This window comes from Eutrigla gurnardus (assembly GCF_963514095.1).
Source record: "Eutrigla gurnardus genome assembly, chromosome: 8".
NCBI classification, from domain to species: domain Eukaryota; kingdom Metazoa; phylum Chordata; class Actinopteri; order Perciformes; family Triglidae; genus Eutrigla; species Eutrigla gurnardus.
In genome coordinates, this window is record NC_139922.1 from 4,064,642 (window position 1) to 4,076,028 (window position 11,387).

Consider the following 11,387-nt stretch of genomic DNA (forward strand, 5'->3'; position numbering starts at 1 on the left):
AACAGGTGGGCTGTCCTGTTAAATATGGAGAATCAAAGGGCCTTAAGGTGTAAAGATGCACCGATATGAAAATGTTGGCCGATTACCAATATTAACTGATGCCAATATGATTTGCATCAAACAAGTTTCTATGATAATCATGTTTTTACATACTGCAAATGGTTAAACTTTACACGTTTGTGAATTTGAAAAACAAATGTATTTTTTTTCCCATAAATCATAGTTTTACAGCATTGTTCTCTTAAGAAATAACAGGGGATCCCATGAATAACAAGTTAATAACCGCGTTAGTTTTCTGTGTTGTGGAAAATTTCCCTCAAAGTGAGAATGAAATAAGGATTCCTCGGATCAGCAGGTGTCTTTGTATGTTTATGTTGGGGTTGTAGCAGGAGCAGATTTGGTTATCAACAGTTAATTATTAATATCAATATGATTATCGGTATTAATAATTATATTTAATATATTATCATGATATAATCATGAATAAATGGGGCACCACCCTGGGATCAGGGAAAAGATAACCTAAAACTGTATTCAGTCTCAATATAAAGGTTTTATCCTCACATGCCAATCATCGTGATCATTGGCATGGAAGCATAAAAACAATCTAACAATTAAGAAGGGCGTGAAATTCAAGCACTAGCCTTCACAACCTGCTGTTATCCAGTGACATATACACAACAAGCACAAGAGACTGCTAGTTATAATATAATAAGATTTATTAAAATCAGTAATAATGATCACAATCAATAACACTGCAATTAACAAAGCCTTATTACCTAACTACCTAACACACAAAGCTAAGCTAAACAAAGGGAGAGACACACGTGGAGTGTGTGTGTGTTTGTGTGTGCGTGTGTGTGTGCGTGTGTGCGTGTAGAGAGAGAGAGGTGGAGCTATTCCTCGCAGCGTTCAGGGGCGGAGCCACTGGCGTCCGATGGAGTAGCGAGAGAGAGAGAGAGAGAGAGAGAAAGAGAGAGAGAGATAGCCGTATGTAGCCACCAGATGTAGCTATGTCCCTAGCGTCCGCCGGGAACAGCTGGCTTAGGACACGTGTGTGTGTGTGTGTGTGTGTGTGTGTGTGTTAGCGGGACACAAACAAAGAGAGAGAGAATGCGCGAGCGATATTCTGAGGCCCAGAAGCCGTGCCGCTATCACACGGGCTCGAGTGAATAAACTGGCGTTTATTCCGCGAGACCGGTCTTTTAATTGATAGTAGAGGCTTTCTGAGCTCGCGAATATGGCGGAGGTTAGTCGCAAACACTGTTACAGAAATCAACCCAGCTGCGTGGGTACACATCAGTATTCAAATACAGCAGCACATGAACCAACGGACTCTGCGGTCCGCGATCAGAACTTAAAACACGTTAGCAAGAATTACAAGCGTATCCTACACTATCACTTATGTCTCTGCCCAGACTGATAGCCTCTTACTGGTATCGGCGATGACGGCGTTCCGTAACGGCGGTAGTTCGTGGGCCCCGGCGTCAGCGGGGGACGTGATGAGTCGGCTTCGTCCAGACGAGAGCGGAGCGGGTTTCCTCTCGTTGATCAAACTCAAATAAAGAAAACAGTTGGTGTTTCCTCCTTCCACGAGCTGCGATATAATCGCGGCTTGGCGATTTAGTCAGCTTACTTCAGACAGCGTCTGGTAGCTGGAAGGCAGGAACCGGCTTGGTTCCTCTTGTTGCAGCGGTGCGCTGCAGGAGGGGGTCGCCTCCCGTTGCAACGTGGTGTTGCGCCGGTTGTAGGAAGAGACGCCAGAGTAGGAGTCAGAGTAAGAGTGAGTAAGAGAGCGTTCTCCAGGCGGCTTCGGTTTATAAAGCTCAGGCCGCTCCAGGGGACCCCCCGGGGTTCCCTGAAGATTGTCAGCCAATAGGGCACTGGTTGTGTGGTGTCGCATCTCTCACCTGGGTGAGATGTGAAACTAAAATGGCGGTGTAGTTTTTAACCCCCTTTGTCCTGTTGTCCTGGCCGCATGTGTAGGCTTCTGTAGGCCGCATTGTGTAGTCCTAACGGTTAGGTCCCAACATTTAGTATAGCAAGCAAGGAAAGGAGAAAGGCTTCACAAACCATCAACCTCTGATCAAAGCGGAGACAAGTCTGAGACTTTTAAGGAGCAGGTCTCGTCTTCATACAAAGCTCTTGGTTATTCGTGTAAACATGTATTAAACAAGTAGCAGGGCGGTCTCAGAAGTGCCTCTCTCTTTATACTCACTAAGGTTGTAGAACCCATGATCATACTAGAACACTTAATATAGGAAACGTATATGCATGGTCACATCACACAATTTTGATGAATTGACATTACACTATGTGAAAATGTTTGGATCATAAAACTGTGAAGCCACCGTGTCGTGCATGAAGGGAAGGAGACGTCGGAAAAGTATTGGTGACTTGGAAGCCCTTTCAGCGGGCAAGATCCACTACGGAAGGTGGTTGGTAAAGAGTGATCATCTCCATTATTTTGCCTGTGAATGAGTTGGATCACAGGCTGTGTCCTTGGCTTGTAAAGTGCTTGCTGCTTTGGGCTCCAGCCTGTTGGGCTGCCTGCTTGCTTGGTTCAGATATAGTTTGTAAACTTCTGGATCGCGGATCTTCATATGAGTGATCACATTGATGGCGTTGAAGGGTTTGACATGGCATCCTCCTCGCATTACATTTTAAAGAGGCATTGTGACTTTCAGCAATTCAGTCTACTTACACACACATATCGCTATAAAGGGAATTGGGTATTTACATTTTACCGCATATTTTCATGCCAAGAGATGATAGTGATTTATTTTCACGCCAGTTTATATGCAAAACAAGTTGTGTTAGAATTGCTGTGTCTAATACAACCCTCCATGCAGAAAAGTCAAGTTTATAGCCTATTGGTTCTCATGATGTGGGTCTCCATGGGTCGAATCGCTAGTAGGAGGTCCGACTTCGACGGGCATTCAATTGTACTTTTCTTAGTTTAAGGTCTGAAACTTCAGACTTCCGATGTCACTGGAACGCACCATTAGAAGAAAAGTGTACAATCCGTATGTGTGTACATGAAACCAATGGATTGGATTTTGTGACTATTTGTGGAACAGCCATGGGACTGGGCTGAATTGACTTGGGGTGTGTTACCTTTTGAAGAACATACTACTGTTTCATATATAACCATATAATGCTACCCCACTGTAGAAATCGTATATACTGCATTATATCAACATGTATCATCATGTGCCAGGAACTCCTCACAGCTGGCTCACGGCACAGTACTGCTGTCCTAATTTTCCACAGAAGCTGAAAAGGGATTTAGCTCAAAGGCACAATGAGTAGGATTTTACCAGACTCAAAACATAATCCCTCAATCATCACTTCTGATCCACTAGAAGTGCAGAGACTCTGCCTCTCCTGTATTTTCTTATTATGCCGGGACAGTTGCGGGCCTTTACCTCGAACACAGCGTAGTGACCAGGTGCTGGATCATAAGCACTCATCCAAGAGGAAGCTATACGAATGAGAAAATTAGAAACCCCAACAGCTCTCATTAGACCACGTCAGGATGCAAACATGGCCCTATTGCTTGGGAGACATGGGGAGATACTAGTGTCATTAATTGATATAAATGATATTGTTATTAGTTTGCAGACTTTGGGCAGCGTAAAGCCCGTTCTAATCTGCTGGATGTTGCAGAGTTTCTCCAGGATGAGCTGAGCCGATATGGCACCTTCATGGATATAAGATGATGCCTCTGAAATGCATTCCGGCTGCTACGTGGTGACGCTACTGAACTGTGGTCTAGTGCACTAGAACTAAACACATTCAGATGGCCCAGATCGGGAGTATGGGGCAGAATAAAGACACAGTTATTCAGCCATCAGCAACCACTTATCCTGTATTCAGGGTCACGGGGGGCTGGAACCGATCCCATTGAGCGAAGGCAGGGTACACCCTGGTCGCCAGGCTATCAATCATCCTATCCCCATCCTGCATGTTTCTGGACTGTGGGAGGAAGCCGGAGAACCCGTAGAGAACCCACACTGACACCACACAGAGGGAATCCGAACCTGAACCGGGAATGGAACCCGGGGACCCTCTCGCTGTGAGGCGACAGTGCCAACCACGACACCACCGTGCAGCCCACACAATTATACAGCAGTTTTCTTTAATTTATTAGAGACACAGATTACATGTTTTACACCTTTTATGAATAAAATCAATTTATCTCACATCCATATATTTATTTTTTAATCTACACTTTGTTTGGCCTTTATTTTGAAACTGGAAGTCTTCACACTTGGATGGCTGACTTCCAAGCTCGCTCCCGCTCTGCAGATCAGAACGACAAACTGAGCTGAAGTTGTAGATTGGTTGATGATGAATGTCATGATATTATTGGTTTAGATGTGTTTGGTCCTTGCTGATGTTTGCAGACATCCTTCTATGTTTTTGAGGAAGTGAAACATATTTTGGATTTTGATTTAAAAAAAAAAAAAATTTCATGTATATAGATGTACAATATGACCATGGGTGTCAGCTCTCTCTCATATAGTCCATAATATATGCTTTTATTCTCAGTAGTACACAGTTTATGAAATATCACTTGGAGGTTTGTGTTTTGGAAACAAGCTACATTGGTAGTTAGTTAGCAATCCTCTGTAAGCTGATAAAGCACAGAATCATTTACCAGCAGAATCATAAAGATAAGTAAGTAGTTCCAATGTGTGCTCTCTCCATTCTCTTAACTAGTGTTGTGATAGTGATGGAGTAAAGGAGAAAATATTTGAATTGTATTCTTTTATGGATAATAGCAAACACAAAATACATTTTTCTTTCTTTTCTTTCTACAAAATAGATTTCATGTGCTTGGGGGAAAAAACACATTTTTCTCCATACGACCAAATCATACTCCATGTTAAGCTTGAGTTCCTCTCTGCTTCTGTACTGTAGAGCTTCACAGCCCACTCTGATCCTGGCTGCACAGTCAGTCACATGGTTGGTTCAGGCGGGGGGGTCTGGATGGCCTTCACCCAGGACTGCTCCATCCACCTGTTTCACACAGAGACCCTGGAACCACTACAGGAAGTCAACATCTCCACCCGCACCGCCCACCTGACACCAGGCAAGATGACCATACCTGCTCACATCACACACTTGCTATACAACCTCTATTAGTTTACAGAACACCATTGATATATTCAGCTGGGCAGCGGAGGAGGAGGAATGAGCTCATTTTACTGTATTTGATTTTTGTCAGTAAATCCATTTTCTTACTTTGCACCTGCTGGGTGTTATTATCTCTCTATTCTTAATTCACTAAGGAGATAACTTGACAGCATCTCCTGAACTGCTCGGTGACTGAATTGGATTCTGGGAGATGGCGATCTGACCATTGTGAAACATACTGTAATCCTGTCATGTTTGTATTCCAGGTCAGGTTTGTGTCTCCAGCTTGCTGATCTGCCAGGGCCTGCTGTGGGTCGGGACCACCCGAGGACTCATCCTCACCTTCCCCGTGCCCACCCTGGAGGGCATCCCCAAGATCACAGGTCAGCGCTGGGCCCAGCAGCATGTTCTCTGGGACTCAAGTCACGGTTATCTTCCAGCCACATTTTTACACATTGAAGAACCCATACTGACACTTGGCCTGTGGCCTTACCTTCCACGTCCTTTCAGAATAAACGTCCGTCTTCACAGGAAAGCATTTTATGCAACAAACCCACTTTCAGCACTAACAGCAGTCTCCTGCACTGAAGTCCTGTGTTTGTTTGACCCGTCCACCTGAGCGTGGACTATCTTTCGAGCAGCACTGACCAGCCGTCAGTATTTGACAAGTTGGCTGATAGACCGGTCCAACGGTCTTTTTTTGTTGCGTTTTATTTTGAAAAACGTTGACGTGTATTTGAGCGCATGTTCTCTCAGCTTGTTCTAGTGAGTCACCACGTTAACCTTTGTCCATTGTGTCCACTACTGACAACAAATAATAATAATAATAATAATAATACAAATAATAATAGTAATTATATAACCAGTTAAAGTCATTTACAATTTCTGTTGTTTCAAGCTCCCAGATGTCAATTGGTTGAGATCATATTTTGACCCTTTCCAGTGTGAGATACACTCTCTGGATTTGTTCCCAGTGATGTCAGTGAGGACGTTGATATTAAAGGCACTATGAGTGGGATTTGTCGGTTGTGGTTGTTGGCCCCTCTCTGCGGGTTATGGTGAAAGCCAACCACAGATTCACTCTCATTGTGGAACAAGCTTTGTACCTCTTGTCGTTTGGTCTCGCTATATTTGTGGGTTTGTTCACCATTTTCGTAGTTTCTTCTCGGATGAGTGCTTATGATCTGGCACCTGATTGAAATGTCCCAAACACAGCAAAATAAGAAAATACAGGAGAGGCAGAGTCTCTGCAGATACAGACACACATTCATGTAGGTTTGTGATTGTTTTGTTTTTCAGAAATTCCTACTTATTTTGCCTTTTTTTACTAAACCTTACCCCTTGAACTTTATTTCCACTTCACAGCTTTCCTGAACAAACACACACCTGCACAAACATGTCAACTCGAATCCCCGGTTGTTGGGCTGATAGTGGCTGGAATATTTGAACATTTAGCTCATCCTAATGTTGTTGATCCTGACATCATTTCATCTTCTTATGTGTTGCCATCGTGGATCCATTTGTCCCCCCTCAGGTAAGGGGATGACGTCTCTGAATGCTCACTGTGGCCCGGTGGACTTCCTGTTGTCCACCTCCAGCACCCTGGCCTCCGACCTGCTGAGACGGGACTCCGTCCTCAACGGCGGTGAGGAGGGTGCCGGCAGAGAGGGAGGGGGAGGAGATGAAGGAGGGCAGAGGTGGGAGCACAGCAGCTACCCCCAGGACTCCCAAGCTGCTCCGCCGAAGGAGAAGTCTCTTCTGCTGCAGTATCGCCTCCACTCCACCTGCCAGCTCCCCGGGAAGCTGCTGACGGCCCAGCCTGAACAGGGGAACCACAGGGCCCCCCCAGACTCCCTGGAACACAGCCCAGAGAACGGCTCCATCTATGAAGTGAGCGAGGACCCCGATGTGTGGGTCAGGGGGAGGCCTGTGGACTGGGGGAGGGAGGGGGAGGCCAGGCGCAGCAAAGTCACCTCCACAGCAGTCTTCTCCGGGGGCAGAGGTTACCGGAGGGTAGGACAAACGGCCTCAGCAGGCACAGAAAACACACTGCTGGTGTGGCAGCTCCCTCTCACTTTCAGCCAATGACGGACGAGCATGTCACATGACTGGCTGAACAATCTGTCTCCTCAGTTACTGTGGTCCTAGACACCTAATATCAGTGGTGCGGTTATAAACGGGTGAAAGCAAGCTGACATTAACGGCAGGATGACTGTGAAGAGGACGCACCGCCCCGTCTGCAGCTACCTCCGGAGATGATCGGGGAGCGACGTCCCTCAGCTCCACGTCCAGATGTGAGGGGACACCACGACCAGTACTGCCAATCACGTCAAACATGTGACACAACCACGAGATGTAATTTTTTTGTTTTTTTAAACTGGCCCTCTCCAATTTCACATATGCATTAAAAGGAATACTGCAGTATTTTGGGAAATTATGATTATGCTACTCATTTGAGAGTGAGAGTATTTTTTATCAAATATGTTTTCTCTTCTGTAAACGGTTTCAAATGTTTGATGAATCGTCCTTCACACAGAGGAAAAAAAACATACATATAATATACTGTATAAAACCCTTTTTACATCCATGAGGAAACCGGATTGTAGTCGCTAACAGACCAATATGGAGGGACAGGAAGGGCAAAAACAAAGGCTGAGGTCTGATTCATTCAAGAGAAACTTTGCGAGGCTCTGTGTGACTGCAGTGATACATGCAGATGAAAGGTGCTGGGGTGCTGCCGTCATTCATCTGCTCATGTCTTCCTCATGATCTAACAGGTGACTGAGGTGTGTGTGGAGCCACTAGTCCTCTGTACCTCCTTATCCAGATCAACTCAAAGCCTGTCCACGTTTTAGTGGTCCAACTAAAGACACATGTATAATAAAGATTCCATGAGTTCCCCAAGCCTTTTGGGGACTCTAAGCAGAATTTGATTTGGGGCCCCCCTCCCACCACCGCGGAGTCACCTGTACTTCAAGATTATTGACACAAATGTCACATTACTTACTAATGTTGCATTATAAATTGTGTTAATACAGTGACAGATCATGAACTACTGTCCCCCTGGGCACATATGCATAAAGACTCCACACTATTCTGTCTGGGGGTCCTCCCCCACAAAATTCTGGATTAGATAGATGTGATTTCCTGTATTCTGGTGCATTTTGGGGATGGCCAGCTGGAGAATGGCAATATCTAAATTAGTTCAGATTCATAGCCTAAAAATCTCCACACACACGATTGCCCCCCCCCAGTGGGTGCCCCAAGCAGCCACTTAGTTCGCTTATGTCTTGGGCCGGCCCTGCTCTTGGCAAACTGGCCCATGGTGACTGTAGCTTCCTCATGTCAGAGATGTTTACACACTCTGCGGATGGATATACTGACGATTGTCAAAGATATAGTTCCCACGTGAAACTCCTCCTAAAACCACGTACATTTCTGCTTGTGTGCAGATTAAACAAATAAGATACAACATGTTAATTTATCAGCTTTAATTGTGTCGGTATGATTGTGAGTTTTTTGCTTCCTGTAAAGTCCAAACTGTCCCATGCATTGTGTTATGTGTGCAGTTACCGTTGGATGGAATGTGTTCAGCAGCTAAACATCAACGTTTCTCATTCCGACCAACACTGAACACCAACAAGATCAGCACTTTCGGTGAAATGAACATTTCAATGTTAGACCAACGGACTCTTTTAATGTTGGGAACGAAAACCTAATTAATCACAGCACCAATCCACTGAAAAACATATGAACCCTTACTAGACATGCACTTTAGCATGCTCTCTTCTTTACCACGGGCGCACTTTTGTGTTCATGTAAAGCAATAATGGTACTTAGTGCTGTTTAAAGGCTTTGATTTCAGATGCAGAACGATGTTTCAGCTGCTGTGTCCTTGTTGTCCAAATCATTTTACCACCATTTTGATTTATATTTATACATAAAAAAAAATCAGAGACCGAAAGAAAGTGAAAATATTTGGAAAACTTTATAATGTTGTTGGAACAAAGTTTTAATGTAAATAAAATAGAGGATAAAGTTGTGATTTGTTGAATTCATGACTTTTATGAAATTACTTTGTTCCTATAACATTATATATTTTCTTTTCAAAGTATTATGACCCTCCAAATGTCCCCAAACAGTGATCCTCATCGCCACCACACTGGACTCATGTTGACAAATATGCTGCTTATACTCACAAATGTTTAATACTGTGTATACAAATCATGATCGCATTATGAAATGTATTTATTTTGTTATCAAACCATGTAATATTTGCATGTTAAAATTGAGCATTTGTGAATAATACTTTTTCTCAAGCGAGGCATCAATGGCTTGATGTCACCTTGTCACCACATGCAACAACTGTTGCTGTTTGACTTTTTTTTAATGACCCATTAAATTGTAATTTGTACGATGGCGTATTAGGACCAATGTAGGGAAAACGAAAAAAACGGAGCCGAGAGAGGGGGGTAATATTCCGAGTTTATAAAGTCGCAAATTTACGAGTTTATTACAATGCTAACAACCAGCATTTATGCTAGCTAACTTCCCATGAATGTACGCATTTTTCTAATGAATACATCGACAACACCTTGTTAATAGAGGTGTAACGATTGATTCGATTAATCGATTGTCAGTCCTATAGATTCAACTAAATCAATCTGCTAACATAAATAAATAGAATTAATCATTTTGGCTTCACCAATAATCGATATAAATGCATTTAATCAGATGAATCGTGAATCTTACTTATGATTAATGTTTTAATATGTTTAAGACACTCTCTCCCCATCCAGCATGTAGTCTACTGAAAATGTAAAAAAAAATAACCGAGCAAAATTAAATTTTTCTTATTCAGCATAAAATATTAAGCAGGACTACTTTTTTATCGAATAAATATGTTATTTTTTCACTTTTCAGAAGAATACAGATTGTCTCACTCGCATTATTGCATGTTTTTTTAATGGATATCGAATTTTGGTTACGAGTTACTGAATCGAATCGTTACAAAAAAAATCGTCCTCTAATCCAATCGCCAACTACTGTATCGTTAATCGAATCGAATCGAATCGCTGTGAAGTCAAAGATTCACACCCCTACTCGTTAAGGTCCTCAGGGTGATCGTTATTGTTGGTTTTATTTATACAGGCCAAATTGTCATCTCATCTGTGTTTACTGATCAGGCGGTTGGACTAAGATGCTAGCGGTAGCTTTCACTTGTTGTCATAGAAACGGCAAACATTCGGTGTTATCAGAACCAAGCAACTTGTTTATATCGGCTATATGTACACGTTCGACATTATTCGACAGTCATTAGCCTACATCAAAATAAACAAGTCCCATTCCATACACTTGTATGTTAACGTGAATATATGCCAAAAGAAAACGGAGGTGAACATTCCGAGAAAAAAGTGGCAAATTTGTGAGTTTATATAGTGGCAAATGAAAAAGAGAGTCTGGTAAACTGTTATCTAAGTTTGATCTAAATTGTGTTTGTGACTTATGAACAGTGATAAATGTCCTTAATTAACCTGCATGTGTTTGGACTGTGGGAGGAAGCCGGGGAACCCGCCCTAACACGGGGAGATCATGCAAACTCCACACAGAAGGAACCCAAAGGGCCCCTTTCCCTGAGAGGCCACAGTGCTGGTATCCAATACACCACCGTGCAGCCCTTTACTTGCCCTTTACTTACCAACACAATATATGTGGCTTGTGTTTAGAGTGGAGAAATTAAAACTCACCTAGATAAAACATGAATGTTTGTCCTGTTTAGAACGTGGGTTAGTGGTGCACTTCTGCCTCGTGAGGCCAAAATGAGTATTACAAGAAGAAATAAAGGTCAGCCAGCACAACTATTTTCTACCAATTTCACAGATGGAAAGCAACTTTTTTAAAGTCATAAACACAGGAGGAGAAAAAATAAATAAACACAACTTAGCAAATGGATCACCAGAATTGTTTGTTTTTATTGACACATTTGTTGTTGATTGTACTCGATGGAAAGATTAGGAAACTACAGGCGTTGTAACAGTATTGTAGAAAAAATGCCAGGTTCAGGGATATTCTTAATTTGTATTGCTTCACCTTCATGGCAGAAATGTTGTCCTGCCGGATGCAGCTTCTGTATTTAGTGGTACTTTTTACACTGGTACTTTGAAATAAAATTTCAAAAAAAGATATTCAAAGGGATAACATTAGCCATTTTTAATTTGTAGAACTGATGTGTGACTGAATGTTTT

The 11,387-nt window shown here is 42.9% G+C and overlaps 1 protein-coding gene across 5 annotated transcripts in view; it reads left to right on the forward strand.

The window, feature by feature from the left end:
• The window catches only part of LOC311017181 (rho guanine nucleotide exchange factor 10-like protein), a 59,155-nt gene extending 48,102 nt beyond the window's left edge, over positions 1-11,053 (forward strand). For all 5 annotated transcript variants that reach the window (XM_084015365.1, XM_084015367.1, XM_084015369.1 and 2 more), the window contains 3 exons: positions 4,927-5,098; positions 5,409-5,525; positions 6,677-11,053. In XM_084015365.1, the coding sequence (XP_083871491.1) occupies positions 4,927-5,098; positions 5,409-5,525; positions 6,677-7,230 (843 nt within the window). In that variant the 3' untranslated portion in view covers positions 7,231-11,053. The remainder of the gene's footprint in view (positions 1-4,926; positions 5,099-5,408; positions 5,526-6,676) is intronic.
• The last annotated feature ends 334 nt before the right edge of the window (positions 11,054-11,387 follow it).